The sequence below is a fragment of the Ictalurus punctatus genome, chromosome 17 (assembly GCF_001660625.3).
Source record: "Ictalurus punctatus breed USDA103 chromosome 17, Coco_2.0, whole genome shotgun sequence".
Taxonomy (NCBI): domain Eukaryota; kingdom Metazoa; phylum Chordata; class Actinopteri; order Siluriformes; family Ictaluridae; genus Ictalurus; species Ictalurus punctatus.
The window spans coordinates 9,918,013-9,940,022 of record NC_030432.2 but is presented as its reverse complement, the minus strand read 5'-3'; the positions used below and the strand labels follow the sequence as shown (position 1 = coordinate 9,940,022).

General features: G+C 38.2%; 3 protein-coding genes across 3 annotated transcripts; 2 read left to right on the top strand and 1 right to left on the bottom strand.

Moving 5' to 3' along the window:
• Positions 1-104: 104 nt before the first annotated feature.
• On the top strand, positions 105-4,026 carry LOC108277503 (cytochrome c oxidase subunit 7A2, mitochondrial). The gene is made up of 4 exons (XM_017490323.3): positions 105-262; positions 3,411-3,497; positions 3,675-3,759; positions 3,849-4,026. The coding sequence occupies exons 1-4, from the start codon at positions 248-250 to the stop codon at positions 3,908-3,910; spliced, it is 249 nt and encodes an 82-aa protein (XP_017345812.1). The 5' UTR covers positions 105-247; the 3' UTR covers positions 3,911-4,026.
• Positions 4,027-10,391: 6,365 nt separating this feature from the next.
• On the bottom strand, positions 10,392-20,396 carry chp2 (calcineurin-like EF-hand protein 2). Its single transcript, XM_017490315.3, has 7 exons — positions 20,197-20,396; positions 14,547-14,619; positions 14,392-14,472; positions 13,165-13,289; positions 12,973-13,034; positions 12,319-12,441; positions 10,392-11,570 (listed from the first exon to the last, which is right to left on the bottom strand). Exons 1-7 carry the CDS (start codon positions 20,261-20,263, stop codon positions 11,517-11,519), a joined length of 585 nt encoding a protein of 194 aa, XP_017345804.1. The 5' UTR covers positions 20,264-20,396; the 3' UTR covers positions 10,392-11,516.
• On the top strand, positions 15,267-17,809 carry LOC124629093 (uncharacterized). Its single transcript, XM_047161367.2, has 2 exons — positions 15,267-15,916; positions 16,567-17,809. The coding sequence occupies exon 2, from the start codon at positions 16,712-16,714 to the stop codon at positions 17,327-17,329; it is 618 nt and encodes a 205-aa protein (XP_047017323.1). The 5' UTR covers positions 15,267-15,916; positions 16,567-16,711; the 3' UTR covers positions 17,330-17,809.
• Positions 20,397-22,010: the final 1,614 nt, after the last annotated feature.

Below are 22,010 nucleotides of genomic sequence, written 5' to 3'. Positions count from 1 at the left end.
GGGGTAATTTGACCACAGCATATGGAGCAGTGCTAAAAGACAGATGCAGTTTGTTCTCGCCTGTACACCATACTTGGCATCTGTTCAAGAGCTGTCTAGTGTGTGTGTGTGTGTGTGTGTGTGTGTGTGTGTGTGTGTGTGTGTGTGTGTGCGCGTGTGTGTGTGTGTGTGCGTGTGTGTGTGTGTGTGTCCTTGTATGGCCCAACATTAGACAAGCAGCAGGACGTTTCGCAGTGAACAGTCGGATATGAGACACTTACTGGTAACTACTTTTGCATTCTTTCCACAGTCTCTTTGTTGGCTACAAAACTGTATTTATTCAGTAAAAGGTTCAGGAAAAAGGTAATTAGCTTAAAAAAAAAAAAAAAAACTAACTGGAACTTGTTCATGTAAACAGGCCAATAACAGCTTGAAATCTGAACTACTTCTTTCTGTCTAAGGGGAAATACAACAAGATGTTGGTTTCTGTCCCTTCAACTCACATATTTGAATAGTCAGTTTTAATCTTCAGGAATTTAATTTTGTTACTTAAAAGAAAAAAAGAGGAAATGTGTTGGCCAGAAATAACCTTTGTGAACTGATATTGATGGAGCTGCTTTATAAGGAAGCTGTATAAAAGTCTGCTAAAGAAAGCCTTACATTAGACAAATGAAATGTGTCATCTTAATTTGTTCTCTTAAGTCACCTTCTGAGAATGTATAAGAAAGCCCTTCTTGTAATCTAAACATGCATCTTATGCATTCTCTGATTCGCTGTAGATTGGAGACGTTTCCTCATGTGGATCTATTCTCAAATCTCAGAAAGAGTAAAAAGAGGTCACTTCAGTGTCACTGACACACACTCCTGCTTTAGCCTGTGTACATGTGGAGGCACACATATGTCATGGACGTCCTGAGCTTCTCTGTCCCACCCCTATCAGTGAACTGTGCTCCGATTGGTCTGTGAACATTGCACAGTCCCGATAGGCTAAAAACACACCCGAGTCCATTTTCACTTGCACATTTGACCTTGGACACCAAAGCACTCACTGTGTGCCTGAATAACATGTAGCAAACAGGTGACCCGACTCACAGTACACTTACTGCTGAAATCGAACGAGAGCTGTTTTGTGAAATATAAAGTCATCATATTTCGGGGGAAAAGGGACAGGAGCTTCACACACCCTATAATATTTAAACAAGGTTAATAACAGCATATTGTGCGTTTAAACTGTTTTTGGATCAAGAGTTGAATGTAAGAACACAGTGCAAAAAAAAGACAATTTTTGTTGTTATGGCTCAGCACCAGCACTCTGAAGACTGGAGTACGCACACACGCACACATATATATATATACATATATACATGTACATATACATATACATACATACATATACATACATACATATATATATATATATATAAATAAAATTAAACTGCTCATATCCACAACTCAGCTTAAGCACACAGGTTTCTGACTACCTGACATCAATATATCTAACGGCAATAAGCCTATTCTTGTAACTGTAATAAATAAAACTATTAAATATGTCTGTTTATAGGTGATTGAGCTCTGTTTGCATGTGAGAAAGAGTGAAGTGAATGTTCAGTGGCAAATTGCTTTGTCTTGTATAACTAATCTGCAACTAGTGATCTGGGCAAGTAGCTGGCTGAAAACTTTCATTGTTATATTAGTCTGACAGAGTGAATGTTGCCAACGTCAGTAAGAAATAAAAATAGAGATTGGTATCAGGTCTCGACCAGCAAAAAATGGTGGAGCAGATATCAGTGGGAAAAAATGCATTGTCAGATCAAGTAACAAACTAGAGAACTGACTGTATCAGGACAACGGAAAGCAGGTTAAAGTGTGGGAGATGCTGTTATGTCAGCTGTGTGGAAAATAAAACATTAAAGGACTCTTTTTTTGGAAATCATATTTTCTGGAACTGAAAATATTTACATTTAAAGAGACTTGACTCGAGTTGGAAGTGGAATAACAGCCTACTGTGTGTTTAAATCATTTTTGGATCAAGAGTTGTATGTAGGAACACAGTGCAAAAAACAAATGAACAAGGACAATTTTTTGTTGTTATGGCTCAGAATCAGCACACTAGAGTTATTATGAAACATTACTGCATGTTAAAGCATAGTGTAATCACAGGGCATTTACAGCGAGGGGAAATAAGTATTCTGACAATTTTGTGTTTGTTATTTAATATAAACTCACCGTCCAGGTAGACCTGTACATTCATGCAGTTATCTAATCAGACAATCATGTGGCAGCAGTACAATGCATAAAATCATGCAGATACAAGTCAACAGCTTCAGTTAATGTTCACATCAAACATCAAAATTGGTAAAACGTGATCTCAGCGACTTTAACCGAGGCATGGATGCTGCTTTTGTGTTTTCACCTGTTAGATGCGGTTCTACAGAGAATATCATTGAACCATTTGCAGTCACAGGGATGTTTAAGGTCTTTGCAGCTTTTTTCTAGAGTTGTTTAATCATGTTGTCCCTGAGAACTTTAGGAAGCTCCTTCTAACCATTAAACGGTGGTTTAATGGTTAGAACGCTTGCCTCACAGTTTTTCTGGAGACTTTGACTGTCGCACTCGCTTCTAATTTTTGCAGGAAAAAGCAGCCTCATTATATTTTTGTTGTCTGAAAAGTGGTCCCTTATATAATATACTACTTTCTTTACTGATATACAAACATTTTTCTGTAACATTTAATTTTGTGCTGTAAAATTTATGTTTGGAACTACACTATATTAAATAACTATTTTTTTAATAATTTTTTTTAAGTGTCAGAAAACATATTTTCCCTCACTGTATACAGTGGTGTTTGAAAGTTTGTGAACTCTTTATAATTTTCTATATATCTGCATAAATATGACCGAAAATCATCAGCTTTTCTCACAAGCCATAATATTAGACAAAGAAAACCCAATTAAACAAACGAGACAACAATATTAAAACAGTAGGTGAGAAATACCCAGATACTGCAGTATGGATCCAGTGGACACTGTATATACTGCGCTATCCCATAAGACAATGGGTCTGGCCTGGAAGAGCTTTCAGAATCCACACCATGTAGTACATCCGGATTGTATTCATGTGAAGGGAAATTCTTAATCTTACAGCATGCAAAGACATTTTAGACAGTTGTGTGGTTACAACTTTGTGGCAGTTTGGAGAAGAACCACATATGGGTGTGATGGTCAGGTGTCTACATACTTTTGACCATATAGTGTATAATATAAAAAGGTTAACATACTTCATTAGCTTGGGGGAGATTTTCCCCCAAGATCACTGGGACCAAATTTCTCATGCTGGCTTATAACAAAACTGAACAGTTGTGTCTAACAGGTGTTGATTGAAACATACCATTTTTAGTAGAAATAAAAATCCTCTGTGTGAAATTTCTGCAGAGACTTCAACGGGTGGCCACCAGGGCCTTCAATACAACAGCCAGGCAGATGAAGAACAGGGTTCCAGAGAAGCAGAAGCTTTTCCAGGTGAGCAACATGTTGCAGAGAAACACACTTTCCTCAGTTCATAAACTGTATACTTGTATAGAGCTCTTTTCAGTTTTGAGCAATACTCAATCCAGTATACAAATAAATAGTGTATTTAATGTAGTGTAAGAGAGGAAACATGACTACAGTACATTTAACCAATCATATATGTTTCAGGAGGACAATGGTTTGCCGGTCCATATCAAAGGGGGAACCACTGATATGCTACTCTATCGTGTAACCATGACCCTCACTATTGTTGGTAGGATAAGGAATCATTATTCAAATCTCTGAATCCAGTCTGCAGCTCTCTTAGTGCATTATTGCTAAATCTCATCTGGTTCTGTTTAGGCACTGGATTTTCCTGTTACTGGCTTCTGGTGGCTTCAATGCCAAGAAACAAAGCAGAATAAGAAGCGGATCTGAGAGAACTGTTCATGTGGCATATGAATTCAGTTGTCATGACTTTCATGTTGTACAGACAATTCTGATTAAAGAAAAACCTGATGTATAGTGTGTATAAAATAAATGCTGACACTGTGCTTCTTTCATACACCAGTACTAGGGTCTTCACATAACACAACAGTAATGAAAAATGAAATTTTCCAGAGCAACTGGTGGGGTTGTCTTGGCATTGACTTGGCTATCACCCAAGGATTCATTCAAAAGTGAAGCAACAATGTCTCTGACGCCCTCTAGTTGCTGGCTGCAGTACAATTTTAACCCTGGCTATACCTACATCTGTTAATGGAACAGGTGGCAAAAAAAATCTCCCCAAATTATTTTCAGGAGTACTGTTCTGAGAATTTTACATGTTCATTTGACCACTGCCATCCCCAATAAAAGGGCATAGTTAATGAGGTGATTGACAGTTTTACATTACTTTCAGGCTTCATGAATGCACATGCACTTTCCAAAACTCTATAAATCTCCTGACAACAGTAAAACAAATATACCTGCAAAAATTATACACACATATTAATTAATAAGGCCTGTACTTTGAGTTAGCCGGTAGGCAATCTTATGTTGCACTCCAGGTAATATCAGCATAAGAGCTAACAAACAGTGACTACGTTTACATGGACAGCAATAATCTAATTATTGACCTTAATCTAAGTAAGGTAATAATGCGATTAAGGTGTTTACATTTTAGAATACTCCTGTCATGTACCCGTTTCACGTGTTTTAGAACAGGGGTGCCCAATACATCGATCGCGATCGACCGATCGATAGCAAAGGAAGTGCGGGTAGATCGCCATTCAAAAAAAAAAAAAAAAAAAAAGATGCTAGCGTTAATGTACAGGGCAGCCAGTCTGAGATCTCGTATTTTCTCTCACCACGCGTGTGCGATCAAACGCGCCAGCGCTAAAGGGTAGCGAGCGAAATCGTAGGGAGAGGACATTTTTCAGTCTTTTAAAGACTTCATTGACAAAACCCAGCTCCCAGTGTGCAAATTGATATCAGTCACCACGGATGGTGCGCCTGTAATGGTTGGCAGCGCAAATGGATTCATTGCCCTGTGCAGGGAAGACGATGCTTTCCGTGACTTCCTGAACTACCATTGCATAATACACCAACAAGCCTTATGCGCAAAAATGCTAAACATGAAAGAGATCATGGATGTGGCAACAAAGATCGCCTGTTCTATACGTGCTAGATCACTTCAAAGACGGCTGTTCCGTGCGCATCTGGAGAAGGCAGATTGCGACCACTCTGAGCTCCTGCTACACACTGCCGTGAGATGGCTTAGTATCCCTTAGATAAGGGAGTTTCTTTTTGCTGTTAAACATGCAGAATACACACAACTCAGTGATGATCAGTGGCTGCTGGACTTGGAATTTTTAACCGATCTGACCAACATGTTAAATGAGAATTTGGAGCTGCAAGGAAAAGACAAAACCGTGGTCAATATGATCAGCTCAGTTAATGCCTTTAAACGGAAAATACAACTTCTGTCCTCAAAGCTGCAGTGCCATAATTTTGGGAACTTCCAAAATCTCGCGTCAGATCTGGAGACGCAGCAGAAAGCTTGAGTGCAATTTAACATTGCACGCTACACGGAGCAGATTGACAGCTGTCAATCAGAGTTTGACAGACTCTTTCAAGACTTTGCTTTACTGGAGCCATTCATGTGCTACCCATTTAGGGACAATGTTGTGGTTGATTCACTCGCATCGAAAATTGCAACGCTGTTTCACCTGAACTCGTCTGAAGTGGAGGATGACATTTTGAAACTACAGAGTATCATTCAGCTGAAGGCCAGGGCTCATGGACAGTTTTGGAACTTACTCACAGTGGAAAAGTACCCAAACATGAGGAAATGTGCAACCTCCTTGACTGCATTATTTAGCTCTACTTATTTATGTGAGTCAGCCTTTTCCTCACATGAAGATTATTAAGTCCAAATACTGTTCCACAATGACTGATCATCATTTGGAGGCCTGCTTGAGGCTCGCTACCAGCAGCTACTGTCCGGACTGTGCAACCCTGGCTGATTCTATTCAGTGTAAGGTAATGACCAAAAATGTACTGAATTGTAGTGTGCCATAAGGGCTCATGCAGTTATCCAAGGTACATTAACATTATTGTGTGTGTATATATATTTGAAGTATACTCAGTATATATATATATAAATAAATATATGTTTCGCATTTTTTGTGCAGGTAGATCTCTTTGACTGGTCCTGTTAAAAGTAGCTCGCAAGTCAAAAATGTGGGCACCCCTGTTTTAGAACATAATTAGATTAACGGCACACGTCATTACGTCACCGCGCCACGCCGTCCGACGTCCCTCCAGAATTTCACGTATCAACATACAGTTCGTCTTCGTTATGGTACCGTATACAGTTTCGGGGTTTTTATTATTATTTTTTATTTATTTATTTTTTTTAAACGAACGCTTTAAGTGCAGTTAATTATTAGTCATGCTATACCTGCTAATAGACAACTGCTTGAAGTGGTGTGTGTCTCAAATCGCGTACTTACCGTCTATATAGTAGCCGAGATGCATGTATTTTTCCCAACTACAGGCCTATAGTAGGAAAGTATGCGATTTGGGACACAGCCGAACTCTCTTGTTCGCCGTAAAACTGCCGTGTGTGATCGTGTCCTGTCGCAAAATGCGGTGAAAACTCCCACGCGACGTTCATAATGTGATTAAGGTGTTTACATGGCACTACTACACGTCCATAATGCGACTAAAACAGGAGTACTCCACCTGTCTTAATTAGATTATTGCTTACTTCGATTATGACCTTAGTAAGATTAAGGTAAGTAAAAATGGCTGTTTTCATGGTAGTTTCTTAATTAGAGTATGGTCTTAATCAGATTAAGAGTGGATTAGTAGCTGCGTTTACATGGACAACAATAATCCACTCTTAATCCAATTAAGACAATACTTTGATTAAGAAACTGCCATGTAAACAGCAATTTTTAATTACCTTAATCCGATTAAGGACATACTCAAAGTAAACACAAATCGCAGTGGAATTTACAAATTTACAGTGGATATAAAACATCTACACACCCCTGTTAAAACTGCAGATTTTTGTGAATAACAACCAACAAAATTCAAGTGGGGGAAAAAAACCTTACAAGAAGCTGAGTGCATAAATATGCACACCCTTTTGTAATTGTGGCATGTGATTGTGCTCAGAATTAACTAAAGACATTCATACTCGTGTTCGAAAGTAACTGCTATTGTGCTGAGTTCAAGTTTGAGTTCAAGTGGAGTTTGAGTTCAAGTGGTTTCATTGTCATTTCAACCATATACAGCTGGTACAGTACGCAGTGAAACAAAATAACGTTCCTCCAGGACCATGCTGTTACATAAAACAAAACACTAACCACATGAGACAACACAGAACTAAATAACATCTACACATTCTACACAAAGTACACGTGCAGATGTGTGCTAACAACGCAGGACAGTACAATACTACTAAAACAGGACAACAGGCACAGTAAGTGACAGTGTAGCGCCAAACAATACACAGTTTTAGTGTGGAAGTGTCTGATATAACAGGTAGTGCAGAAGATAGGTGCCAAAGAGTAACAATATAATTTAAAAATGTTATAAACGTGAACATAACATGCTATGACTTAGTCTTCAGCAGATAAGCTTATACCAAATATGGACATAGCAGTTATTGTGATTCTCTTCAGCTTGGACAAGGTCTCTAGTCAAGATAGAGGGAATCATGGATGGCTCCAAATACCAATCTACTTTGGCACAAAACCTGCAAGCCTCTATTAGACAGCTGAAGATAACTTTCACCTTGCAGCATGAGAATGACCCCAAAGCACAAATCCAAGTCGACAAAAGAATAGCTTCAGAAGAAGATGATGGATGTTTTAGCATCCAGATTTACATCCTATTGAAATCCTGTAGAAGGTCTTGAAGAGGGCTGTGTACAGGAGATCCCCTCGCAGTTTAATAGATCTGGAGCATTTTTGCAAGTAAGAGTATTAAAAATAAAATTCCCCAAATGAGGATGTACTAATTTGGTAGAGTAAATTTGTATTACAAGCAAAAGGTGATTTATGCATACTTATGCAACCAGGTTATTCTAAGTTTTGTCTTTTTCTTTCCTAAAACATTTCTAGTAGTTTTTCACTTGCATTTTGTTGGTTGCTATAATCACATTAAAGGTGGGAAAAGATCTGACATGATTTGTCTTGGTTAAAAAAATTTTACATCAGAAAAAATCTGCAATTTGAACATATGTAATGCCATTTGATGCTAATATTTGAAGACAATCATTTAATTAATAGTATCATTCCTTTTAACATTTTTTTTCCACATGGAAGAAAAAAATTGACATTGCTTATCTCGAGGTGATCGTTACAGCCATGACTAGTCATGCAGCAATGTAGTGCCTATATACTAGACTCCCATTGGATGTTTATTCTGAATACCTGCCATGCCATCTTTTCATTCATCATATCCTTTATTACTGTCTTTTGCTTTTACGTTACAGTGGTGCTTAATATTGTACCATTTGAAGTACCATGAAATGTTTTGGACCTCAATTCCACATGGACATTCTCGCTGTGGATGCTGGGACTATGGTAGCTAAAATGGCCTTGGAACTGCAATTACCACATGCAGTTTTGCACTCAGGTCTCCTTTACTGAACAGTGGAATAGTTCAACAAAGACTTAATGTATAAACCATAATAAACTTTCTTTTGCCTTCCCACTATCCGTTGTTACCCAGATGAGGACGGGTTCCCTTATGAGTCTGGTTCCTCTCAAGGTTTCTTCCTGATTTCATCTTTAGGGAGCTTTTTCATTGTCACCATCACCACTGGCTTGATCAATAGGGATAAATTAACACACTTAAAATCTGTATCCTGTGTTTATACGTTTCTGTAAAGCTGTTTTGAGACAATGACCATTGTAAAAAGCACTATACAAATAAAATTGAATTGCTTGAAAGTTTGTGAATTTTCTATATTTCTGCATAAATATGATCTAAAACAACATCAGATTTTCACTCAAGTCCTAAAATTAGATAAAGAGATCCCAATTAAACAAAATGAGACAAAATTATACTTGGTCATTTATTTATTGAGGAAAATGATCCAATATTACATCTCTGTGAGTGGCAAAAGTATGTGAACCTTTGAGTTCAGTATCTGGTGTGACCCCTTGTGCAGCAACTGCACATCATCTTGGAGGAATTTTAGCCCATTCCTCAGTACAGAACAGCTTCAACTCTGGGATGTTGGTGGGTTTCCTCAATGAACTGCTTGCTTCAGGTCCTTCCACAACATTTCTATTGTATTAAGGTCAGGTCTTTGACTTGGCCATTTCAAAACATTAACTTTTATTTTTCTTTAACGTTCTTCGGTAGAATGATGTGTGCTTAGGGTTGTTATGCTGCTGCATGACCAATGTTCTCTGGAGATTCAGTTCACAGACAGATGTTCTGACATTTTCCTTTAGAAGTCCTTTCTGGTATAATTCAGAATTTATTGTTCCATCAAATGACAGCAAGTTGTCCTGGCCCAGATGCAGCAAAACAGGCCTAAACCAAGAAACCAGGGTTCTTATGCTGGAAGGCAGTGCTTTCCTTTCTCCAAACATAACACTCCTCATTTAAAACAAAAATATCTATTTTGGTCTCAACCGTCCACAAAATATTTTTAAAAATATCATGTGGACAAGCCTTCTGGCTTGTCCACATTATCTTTGAATTGCAGATGTTCTTTTTGGCAAGCAGTGGCGTTCTCCTTGCAACCCTGCCACACCATTGTTGTTCAGTGTTCTCCTGATGATGGACGTTAGCCAATGTGAGAAGCCTTTAGTTGCTTAGAAGTTACACTGGGCTCTTTTATCACCTCGCTGACTATTACACATCTGGCTCTTGGAGTGACCTTTGTTGGTCAACCACTCTTGGGGAGCGCAACAATGGTCTTAAATTTCCTCCATTTGTACACAATCTGTCTGAATGTGAATTGGTGGAGTCCAAACTCTTTAGAGATGGTTTTGTAACCTTTTCCAGCCTGATGAGCATCAACCACCCTCTTATTGAGGTCCACAGAAATCTCCTTTGCTCATACAAAAATACACTTCCACAAACATGTGCTGTGAAGATCAGACTCTGATAGATCCCTGTTCTTTAAATAAAACAGGGTGCTCACTCACACCTGATCATCATCCCATTGATTGACAACACCTAACTCTAATTTTACCTTCTGATTAACTGCTAATCTTAGAGGTTCACATATTTTTGCCACTCACTGATATGTAATATCGGATCATTTTCTAATATACGAGTAACTGTACCCCTGCAAAAATCTTAATACAACCCAAATACAATAGTGCCACAGAGTGAACTGTGAGTGGATTTCTTTCCTGTGTCCAAATACATTACAAATCTTCAAACATATTTTTCAAAGTTCAAATGCATTTTTATTTTTTTAACTGTTGTTAATACAAATTCCAAAGCTGCATTCACAAGCATGCTTCTGAAACCAATAAAAGTGGTTTATATCTTTTTGTTAATGGTTACATAAAACCCCTTTAAATCAGTAGGATTAACGAGGTAGGCATTAAATACAAATTCATTATACTAAAACCTGGAATAAAGAAGAATGTATACAAAAATGTATATTTAACAACATTAAGCCCTTTTGATAATTGTAGTGGCAGTAGTTTTATCTGTATGCAAAAAATTAAATGAATAAACAGATCTCTCTCTCTCTCTCTCACACTCATATATATATATATATATATACACACACACACACACACACACACACACACACACACATATACACACACACACTTGCATACACATGTTGGTATGCACATGCTTTCTAAGACAGCAGTTAAGTAGTTGAGCAACGGTTGTATAGTATATAACTGAAAACAGCTGAACTACAAAACAAACAAAAAACCCTGTAAACTGAAGTTTTTTATTAACTCATCTTAAGTATTTTTTAACCAAATAATGAGGTAGCTTGACAAAAGCCATGTCTTCTAAACCTCTTGTTAATAAGTAACATATTTGTGGCTAGGCAACATGAAATCCTTAGCAAATATGCAGTTACATATTTAGATATTTTCATGCTGATTTATTTTTCCAGTTTTATAAATGGTACAGCTTTTGTGTATAGACTGCACTACTCATTTATTCCGGTTTGTGTTAATCTCTAACTGAAATTTAGTGAAAAGGAGCTACATTTACCCCAGAAACTGTGAGATGAACATAGTAGCTAGTCCAGTCTCAAACATACTTAAAAAATCATGCATAGTCACAGTAAAACCAGCTGAAATTAAATCAAAGTCAGACATCAAAAATACTTATACCAAATATTACACAGATTAAAAACCACATTTTCCCAAATACCATTCATTTATACATACTCTCCCCAGCTGTCAGTAGGCCTAAAAAATAAATGCATTCCAGTAAATATTATCAAATATTTTTTCCCCATGTCTGTGGTGGAAACAGACTATACCTCTGAAGACCACACTTAATTCTCAGCTTTTCTGGAAAGGTCGTCATGCTTTAGCGCAGGAAGCGGATACTCATCTTGTGGTCAATGTCGACCTTTTCTAGAGACTAATGCAAAAAAAAAAAGTCAATAATAATAATTTTAAAAAAGCATCATATCAGTCTCAGCTTCACATCATATTACATGCTTAGAAATCATTAATATTATTTATACCACAGTGCTGTTGAATGCAATGCTAACTGGGTTGATTAATTTTCTATAATAGCAGGTCTGACAATAGTTCTGACTCCAAGATTTATATTAATGTCCTTGTTCAGTGCTTTGTAACAGTCAAAGTTAAAGCTGTACCTTTAAGTTTTCTGGAACAGGAAAATCTTCAGAATGCCAGACTTTGAGGTTTCTCAGTAACATACAGTATAAGGTGCATTTTTTATGTTTTTAACATGAAGAGGTAATGACTGTTTATAACGCTCATAAAACAAGTGATAACAGGAACTAACTTGTTCCGTGTAAGATCTACGACATAAAATGTAACTATAAATTGTAACTGTTGGCAAACTGCTTTTGTTAAAATGGAAGAAAACATTTCTAGACATCCCATTATTGGTAAATAATCAACTTCAACATGGTAACACACCTATCATTATTTTAACTATAACAACATGTCTGTCATTTTTTATTCCATACATTGTATAGTCTTTGTGGGTCTGTAGTAACATTAAATATACAGTCTCCAACAATGTACAAAACAATGTTGTTTAAAAGAGCGCCTGAAATGTCCCCATGTTTAAAAGTCTAAACATTATCACTAAAGCCACCAACAGTGCATCTGTTATGCGTAATGTAATATTTTACCTTCCGAAACTCTTCAAAAGATATGGCATCATCGTTGTCCAGGTCTGCCTCTTGGATAGTGCGGTCTACTATGCATTCCAGTTGGTCTTGAGTTACCTGGCTTTCCAGCATGGCCTGGAGAACCTGCCAATGATGTTCAGCTGTCCTTTACTTTGATTGCAGTTTAAATAAAAAGAATAACTATTCAAAAGTTATAAGTGTATATACTTAAAATAACTATTAATAAAATGTAATAACTGCTATTAAGCACAGAAACACAAGTGACACCATGACAACAGTGGGCCTCGTTTATCAGGCTGAATACTAACTAAATATTTGTAAATAATTCGAATGAGCTTTTACAGAAACTATTTGGTATTTATGAAATTCCTGTAAATTCCGTACTCATGCTCCTGAGCGTTTGTACATTTACGCTTCAGAAGACATGACCAAATGCAACCAGATGTGTTATGCATGCGGCCGTAAAATTTCTGGGTGACTGGCTTTTATTAACATTTGCAGGCGAGAATGAAGAAATCCAAAGTTTCTGAAGCTTTTGTAAATCCAGCAGAAATTTTTAGTTCGGTTTAACTTATGCAAACATTTACACACAACTTTACTAAAAAATTGATAAATGAGATCCAATGCTCATACAGATTACTCAAGTGCACTGACCTGTAAGAGCTCTTGTCTGGAAATCTTGCCGTCCTTGTCCTGATCATACAACTGAAAAGCAACTACATAAGCAGCAAATTTAAGATGAGAATGAGAATATTAAAAGACACATCAGATACACCGGAACTAAATACCTCAAAAGCAGGGTAACATGCAGTTCTTTCCTTTTACCAGGAAATGCCATAAACATACATTTCAGCTTGTTGATTCTGCTGTTAATGGGGTCAGGCGAGTTGGGCTCTTTGGAACGGTTCTTATCGATGGGACGAAAATGTGCCAAGATCCTCACAAATGATGGGAAGTCCAGGGTTTCCTGTCTGAAAGTGATATTCATTTAGGTCCAGCCACACAGATTTTATGTAGAAAAACTTACATAATTGTTTAAAAAGAAAGGTACCTGTCATTTGAAACAATTCCTGTACCAAAGATGCATGCGCAAAATCTTTAGCAATAATAAAGAAATAACAGTTTGAAAATATAGAGGCCGCAAAGCATCGGCATGAATGTACACGTCCTGCAGTTAATAATTTTGGTGGGAAAAGCAATAAAATCTATTCACTTGGAGAATTTGCTTGAAGTGGTGCATGCTAGTGAGTCCAGTTGACACTTTAAGTGTCATTCCCAGACTGAAGTGTAATATTTCTGCTCAGTTTCATGCTTAGGTTGTAAATACAACTGCTACCAATAGTTAAGTACAGCTTCATGGCCTCACCTCATTATAAAAAATAACCAGCATGTCACCTCAGCTTTGTACTTTAACCCTTGGTGCGGTTTGTTTGGGCAGGTGAGACCTCAGTAATTGCATTCCTGTGCAGCTCAAACTGCAGCGAGAAAACAGTTCAACCCTGAATGGACCCAGCATTTGGAAGTGAACCAGACGTGCTGGGTGTTTTGTTTTGTGGGCTATATTTGACAAACTGAGCCAAATAACTTCTCAGTGGTTCTCAGTGCTCGGGTTATTTCTGTAATTTATTTGATCACTTGCCATATTTCTGACTAATGAATGGAAGAGTTTTACAAGTATGTTTGCAGCCTTACACATCCCTCAGCAAACACTACTCTGCTTTTTGGTTTGTTTAGTTATGTGCCGTGTGAAACCAAAACAAACCAGTAGCTTAGTGGTTAAGAATTTGGGCTACTGATCGAAACGTTGAGAGTTCAAACCCCAGCACTGCCAAACTTCCACTGTTGGGCCCTTGAGCCCTTAATCCTCGACTGCTCAGATGTATAAAAGAAATAAACGTAAGTCGCCCTGCATTAGGGTGTCTGACAAATGCCATAAATGTATCAAAATGAGTTTGGCACTTCAATTTGCCCAGTTGTGGCATCTTTTACAAGCAAAGCAAAACCACTTTTTTATATAAAAAACATATCAGTTGCAGAAACAATGCTTAATAAGCCATGATAAGATACTCTTACCCTGAAGAGAAGAAGGCCCCTATTATTCTGTCACATATAGGATTCATGGCCAGCTCCTTTATGGCTGCAAAGTCCTGTGCACTTTGAGAAAAGTAGGTTAATGAGACTTTGGCCAACTAACTACTAACTAAATAAATGAATCTGAAGCATCTTACCTGAGATGACCCTTGTTGCCTTTGTCCAGAGATTGGTAACGCTCATACAGACGAACAAGGTGTGCATGCGTGACTGCAAGAAATACAGGACAGGTCTCATTTAATAAGCGTACACTCGGGTGCAGGTTTATTACATACACCATGACAGTATCTACACTTTTTATATTTTTTCATATAAATGTATTTTGGGATGTAACGGGGATGTGAGAAGGCATTTTGCATTGAGGGTGCTGGAATTTTAAGCACATACATGGAGTGTGAGCTACGATGTCACACCCAAATAATAGTTAAATAATTTTTCTTTCAACAGAGAATGTGTACTGATTACAGTTATATATATATACACACACTGTAGCGTGGGTAAATTAGTGAATCAGAACATGTTCATTAAGTTTCTATAACAGCACAGCTCTGACAATAACTGTTACATAAATTATAAGTTTATATTAATGTGCTCGTTCTAAACACGTTATCGTTCCTATAGTAATAGCTCGTTAATATAATCTAAGCCTAGTAATAAACAGATTCACAAAGTGTTATTGTTTAACAAATAAAAGTAAAGTGTATAGGTAGGCCTGGTCAATAATTCAATATCAATATATATCGCGATATAAATTTTTTCAATAACGGTGATATGATTTTTAAACACATTTCCGATATTTCTATATACATTAAAACATTTGTCACCGACTGACGTTCAGGGCGCAGGAGTCGGTTCGTTGTATTCAAGCCGAGGAGAATGAGCAGAACACAATTAGCTACGTGCGTGATGACGTACACCACAGGCACGCAGCCAGTGCTCGGCAGTGTTAGGCTAAGCTCCAATACGGCAAGTTTTAGCTATAAAATGAGTACTCCTGACCGCAATACAAATGCGACTGAGCGAGCTTCCCCAAGTGAAGAGAAAGCAGACGAAATAGTCGATGAGAGAGGAAAGACTAATTCAGTGGTATGGAAGTGGCTTGCCATAGCTCCGTGGCCGGAAATATTTTCCCCGCACAGCTATACCTACACTTTACGGTGAAGTTAGGGAAAGGGTGTAGGAGCAACTTTAGTCAGGGTCATATTTTGCGACCACAGCTGACCTGTGGTCAAGCCGAACCTCGGAACCATACTTGAGCCTGACGGTCCACTTTATTGACCAAGATTGGAAGCTTGTCAGTTTATGCCTCCAGACGGTTTACTTTCCCGAGGATCACACGGGCGAAGCAATTGCAGCCGGACCCACGGACGCGCTCGCCTCCTGGGGACTCAGCGAGGAGCGCCAGGTCTGCATCACCACAGATAGCGGGACCAATATCATCAAAGCCGCCGAGTTGAACACATGGAGAAGGCTACAATATTCGGGCACCGACCGAACTCCGCTATTGGTAAGTTATACACAGTTAATATACATTTGAGTATTATGTAAAGTTATTTTGCTTATGGCATGAGGATATATTACTACAATCATTGCAGTAACAAATAGGCGATATGCTTAACACAAAATAGGCCTAACCTAAATGTAGCTTATCAGTGCTTGTATGTTTTTGATAGCTATTTTTATATTCTCTATATTTGTTTATAGTATGTTTATATTCACACAATGTTATGCTCGCTATGTGGTTGTTGCATGCCATGTCATAAGAAGTTCATTGAGCATGTGTTATAATGTGCATTTGATTTGATAATTAAAACACTTGAGTTGAGGTGCTCTGTGTTGTGTAGGCTATGATTTCATGTGATTTCATTCCCCCAGTTTAAGTGACTGAATAGGCTATTCATTTATTCTTTAATTAAGACATACATATTTGTATGGATTTATACATACAGCAGTTATATTAATAAGATTCAAAGGTGTTTTACTGGCATGGAAACATGTTTACTTTGCCAAATCAGGTGTGAAATAAAAACAACAAAATGTACATAAGCAGAAGAATTGTGATTTTGCTGTAAGAATAATATAAATAAATCAAATTTTTAAGTTAAAATACAAATGAGAACTACATATTGCAATATTTTTCTCTCTCTCTGTGTACAGAGAAAGTTCACCAAGACAACAGGTGGCTGCCTTCTCCTACTCCTGGAAGAAGAAACGGGACCTTGCAGCTGCTCAGGAGGAGTATCACTTGCCACAGCACAAGCTCATCCGTGAAACCCCAACAAGATGGGGCTCCCGTCAACAAATGGTGAGGCAGGTTCTGGAGCAGAAAAGGGCCATCACAGAGGTCCTCTCAAAAGACAAGAAGACCAGGTCGCTGGTTCCTACTTGGCAAGATGTGGACGTTTTAGAGCTTATAGATGCCGCTCTAAGCCCGCTCCTTGAATTCACTGATGCCTTGTCCGGTGAGTCCTATGTCAGTGTGTCATTCCTAAAACCAGTGATGCATCTCTTCAACACCTCTATCTTGAAGGAAGCAGAGGATGACACAGACCTCACCAGGACCATAAAAACAACAGTGACAGGATACCTGAATGAAAAGTATGATGACCCAGCCACGGATGATCTACTTGACATGGCATGCCTCGTTGGTCCAAGTTTCAAGCTTCAGTACACTCAGGAGGAGAACAGAGAATACATCAAAGAGAAAGCTGTGTTGGAGATGCTGAAGGGAGAGAGAGCTGTTGTGGTAAGGGAAGAGGAGTCCAGAGAAGAAGCCATGGGAGATGCTTCTGCAGCAGTGACACCAGCCAAGAAAACAAAGCGGTCTCTGACTAGCTTTTTTTCCCCAAACAGGTCCACCAGTACCAACACAGAAGGCTTGAGTGTACAGCAGGCAGTTGAGAGGGAGCTCAGCAACTAGCTCCTGTCTCCAGATGCTGACAATGACTCAAATGTTCTGGATTGGTGGAAAGTCTCTCATAAGAACTTCCCCAGAGTAAGCCAACTGGCAAAACATTATGTGTGTATTCAAGCCACAAGCTCCCCCTCTGAGAGGGTTTTTAGTACAGGTGGCAATATTGTCATATGTAAAAGGGCATCTATGAAGCCAGATGATGTAGACCAGCTTGTATTTCTTGCCAGAAACCTCATAGGGTGTCATCAACCCCCAACAATGTCCCTGCCCCAGCAACATGTGTAGTTGTTATTGCTCACACTTTTTCTGTTTTCTTCAGCAACTCTGAGCATTTTTAATATATTTTTTTATCCTGGCTGAAGCACTTTAATTTCAGTCTATAAGAATAAAATAATCAGCCTATGTTGTAGTTTAAAGTGAAAGATATTAATATTGACAAAGGTGAGAGTTTTATGTTTATTTGACGGTGATTTCACATTTCTTGTTTGTATGAAGGTTAAATTCAAATAAAAGGTTCATTTATTTGTGCCATTTTTATTTCTAAATTACTATATAGTTTTATAGGAGGAGAAGTTTACAGAAGTTTGAAGGTACAGACATCTGTTGTGGGCGTCCTTGGCAGTTTTTCTGAGGATTTATATTGTTCATATCAATATCGGAATTATATCGTATCGACTGAAATTAAGAAATATATCGTGATATACATTTTGGCCATATCGTCCAGCCCTAGGTATAGGACATGTAGGTTAGTTCCTGCTATTACTTATGTTATAGCAGCTACATACAGTCACCTGGAACTCCTTTTTCTTCCCTTCCTTTAAGTTAATGTGACAAGTAAACAAAAGTGTCCTGAAAGCTAAATGGACAACAAAAAGCACTATGTGTTGTTCATTAATAAATTAAAAATTGTACTTGTTGGCAAGTTGCTGTGGTATAAAAATACTCTCTCTGACATGCAAACTCAACAAATACTCAAATTACTTTATGTAGAGTTTGTTTATTTCTTTTTATGTATCTATATTATTAGCATTTAGTTTTCTGTTTTTTAATTGTATTTCTGTATTACTATTTTAGCAGTTGCAGCTAAAGCAATCTTGTACGTCAGCACACCTCAGTCTCATGTCCTTGTTTTGTAACCCATCAGTTGCTATGCACTTTGTCAGTCAGCATCGACTTGCTCTGGTACGAGTGCCACAGGTGAAGCACTGTGCTGAGATTTTAAAATACTGACCTAGATTTACCGTGTTCTTCCAGGGACTCTTCCTTGGACTCTTCCCAATCCAGCAGTGATAGTGAGGTGTTTAAAACCCCCCAGAAGTCCTGCTAAACCTGATAAACTTGTACCAGCCACACACACTATCATGCCATGGTCGCTGCTGTGCTGAGAGTGATCTACTCAAAAAAAAAATCTGATCAGTGGTGGGTGAACTACAGTCAGTGAGTGATGGTTGGTTGTGATATTACAGGAGATGGCAGGGCCCAAAGCTATATTTAACAGATAGTTTGACAGTAAACTATTATGTTTGAGCAGTGAATTATATCACAAGGTTTAATTGAAGGCATAATAAGTCTGAAGTGTGATATGGGGCAAAGTATATCTCTCACACACTCTTATAGACAGATAAGCAGCAGAATTTGAGAGTCCTAATTTTTAGGTGATTCAAGCCACTAATTTTCTACTGGAATCATGCTGTCTTTCCTCTGAATGTTCAGAAAAGACGTAACCACTTTGTTCTAATCAAAAGCCACTTCTGTTGTCCATCCTTTTGTGCAATTGGTGCTTTTTTCAAAATTTGCACTGCAACTGGCATCGTTATTTTGTGCTTTATTTGCAGAAAACTACTTGAATTGCGCAAAATTGCACGGTCTTTCGCAGTGATTTTTGTTGGTAAATGAGACTTTTAAGCTGTACTCATGTTCGACACACGTGACTCGACGAGGGCTTCGGCTGAACGTGCGTTGTGATGATGTCACGCAACATGTCTTGGACCAAACCTGTAGTAAATATCTGTGGTAATTCTGAAAAATTGAAAGCTCCTGCGAATATCGCAAAGTTTGCTCGGTTTTGCGTTCATTTCTGCGATCGCAAAATCCTGGAGGGACTGGATAATGGCGTAAACAATCCACTTTCATTACACACATGCCTCGTGACTGTATTTCACATGCACCTTCTCGATCATGAAAAACATCAGGTCAAACATAGATGCCATCTAGCAGGTGTTTCACTCTGGTTCATTAACTGATCATGACAGGCTGCATGAATCTACAGCCTGGGTTAGAAAGAAATCAGGCCAAGGTTTACTGCTTCATACCAATCTGTGCATTGTTCGTACAACCATCAGTGGTGCTGTTGTACTTGGTTCCACAAAAGTCCAAAATAATTGCTCTTCCCTTCTAGCCAGGTACAGCAGCCGTCCCTGAAATCAGTAGTTATACACCTGCATGGATTACCTGATAAAATGGCCAGTGAGGGTAGATATAATATAGGTGTTGCTTAAAAAACCTGGACATACCAACTCCTTTATTCATCAACAAGTGAGCAGTACAGTGTCTTTACTTGTGTTTGGATTTAAAACAATTTCCAGTTGATTAATGACTGCTGTTCCACCTGCTCCAGTCTCTCCTAACAACTTTCTCTTTGTCCTGCCCCTTTTTCAACAACAAAACGCTACATGTCAGAACAAGCATTAATAACAGAAGCTCAAGCTTAGTTAAAATGTAAGAAAAAGGAATTTTCTCATCAAATATTTCTTAAATAGGCTTTACCCTACAGGACGGTATAGCTCACAGGTATGCAGCTTATATCCGACTATAAACAGTTATGCATTATAAACAAACAAACAAACAGAGGAAAAATAAAATCCACAACTTACAACCAGTTTCTCGCACTAAATCCTCCGCATTTGGTATTTTAGTCATGTCGGAGCTGGTCGAGCCCATTTCATACTCCTGTTTTGATCACAGCTACACTACTACTGAGTACTTTATTATAACAAACCGGTTCAGTGCTCACAACATGACCACAGAACGCTCAATCACACCCGAACGGCCAACGCACTCAAGCTTGTGTTAGCATAATGATTGACGTGAAATCGGACCAATCAGCACCGACGCTTCCAGGTTAAACGTAAGCAGTAGTCACGCCCAATCACGCTGAAACCGACTCTTATCAAAACAGATATAGTGGAGTTCATATAAAACCGCCCGCGACGAAGGGATAGTAATATTCACTATTTAATAAACAGACAATTTTAGCAGTCCCTTTGTCTGTACACCTAAAGAAGACTTCTACATCCTGTGTCAAAGTGGAAATGAACCAAAATGAACACTGGGTGGCGCCATGACATTTTAAATATTCTTTGGTTGTGTGGCCCGGTTGTACAAATGCATGTCTACCCTGCTGAAAACAAACAACAAAAAAAGAAACCCTTATAGAATTTGTAATGGTTTTAATGGTTATAATGGGAATTGTATTAGTTTTAATGGAAACCGTAATGGTCCCTGTGGGTCTCTACGGCTAATTTGTTGCCTTCTATTGGTGGCATGTTATGTCTAGTGGATAAAAATAAGGACCAATAATGTTAATGGTTATAATGGGAATTGTATTAGTTTTAATGGAAACTGTAATGGTCCTTGTGGGACTTTACTGGTCATTTGTTACCTTCTATTGGTGGCATGTTATGTCTAGTGGATAAAATTAAGGACCAATATGGTAAGGGTTTTAATGGTTATCTGATGGTTTATAATGGTATTTGTAGTGGAAACCATAAAAGTTTTTGTGATGTTTCCATTGTTTGTTTGTTTTTCTTCAGCAGGGTAGCGGTGTTACAGGAGTTTGTGTACATGTATCCATTTCCACACGATGTGGAATAGACTAACAATGTTCTTTCTTTGTTTGTGATTTTTTTTTAAAAAACTTCTAAAAATGTGACTACACCACCATGACTGTGTACTGTACATGCTGAGCATAGGCTTTATTTTAATCGCATTTGTTTCTTTCTTTGTTAATTTTTTTGATGTATAATGTTTTCTGTACTACTACCAGTTTTATTGATTGATTTTACAATTATTTTCAAACTGTTTATTTTAAATGTAAAAAACAACAACATACATTTGTTTACATCTGCTTAAAATACGTGACAGAATATATGATCAGTGATAGAATATATTGTGTATCAGAGCATAACTGGTCACATTTTTGTAGATGTAAGTTATGCAAAATGTAAAGATGTAAACTGTTTAATAATTGAAATTGTCCACTAATTAGAATAATTGTTGCTGTGTGGTTTGATTTGTAATTCGTTTATTATTCTGTGGTTTCTGTATTCTTTCTGATAGAAATATATACATAGGTGGGCATGGTAGCTTAGTGGTTAGCCGCACACCTCCAGGGTTGAAGGTTTGAGTCCCGCTGCGGCCCTGTGTGTGTGGAGTTCAGGGGTTTTTTCCAGGTACTCTGGTTTCCTCCCCCAGTCCAAAGACATGCATGGTAGGCTGATTGGCATGTACAAAAAGTGTCCGTAATGCATGATTTGGAGTATGAATGTGTGTGTGATTGTGCCCTGTGATGGATTGGCAACCCATCCAGGGTGTCCCTCGCCTTGTGCCCCATGCTCCCTGGGATAGGTTCCAGATTCCCCACAACCCAGTAAGGATAAGCAGTACAGAAAATGGATGGATGGATATA

Excerpts from the sequence above, each read along its gene's own strand:
- LOC124629093 (XM_047161367.2), top strand. The coding sequence starts at position 16,712 with ATGGTGAGGCAGGTTCTGGAGCAGAAAAGGGCCATCACAGAGGTCCTC.
- chp2 (XM_017490315.3), bottom strand. The coding sequence starts at position 20,263 with ATGGGCTCGACCAGCTCCGACATGACTAAAATACCAAATGCGGAGGAT. Across the intron at positions 13,290-14,391 it reads GGGGCCTTCTTCTCTTCAGG|ACAGGAAACCCTGGACTTCC; the intron begins GTAAGAGTATCT and ends TATCACTTTCAG. Across the intron at positions 13,035-13,164 it reads CAGAATCAACAAGCTGAAAT|TTGCTTTTCAGTTGTATGAT; the intron begins GTATGTTTATGG and ends CTGCTTATGTAG.
- LOC108277503 (XM_017490323.3), top strand. Across the intron at positions 3,498-3,674 it reads AGAAGCAGAAGCTTTTCCAG|GAGGACAATGGTTTGCCGGT; the intron begins GTGAGCAACATG and ends TATATGTTTCAG. Across the intron at positions 3,760-3,848 it reads CATGACCCTCACTATTGTTG|GCACTGGATTTTCCTGTTAC; the intron begins GTAGGATAAGGA and ends GGTTCTGTTTAG.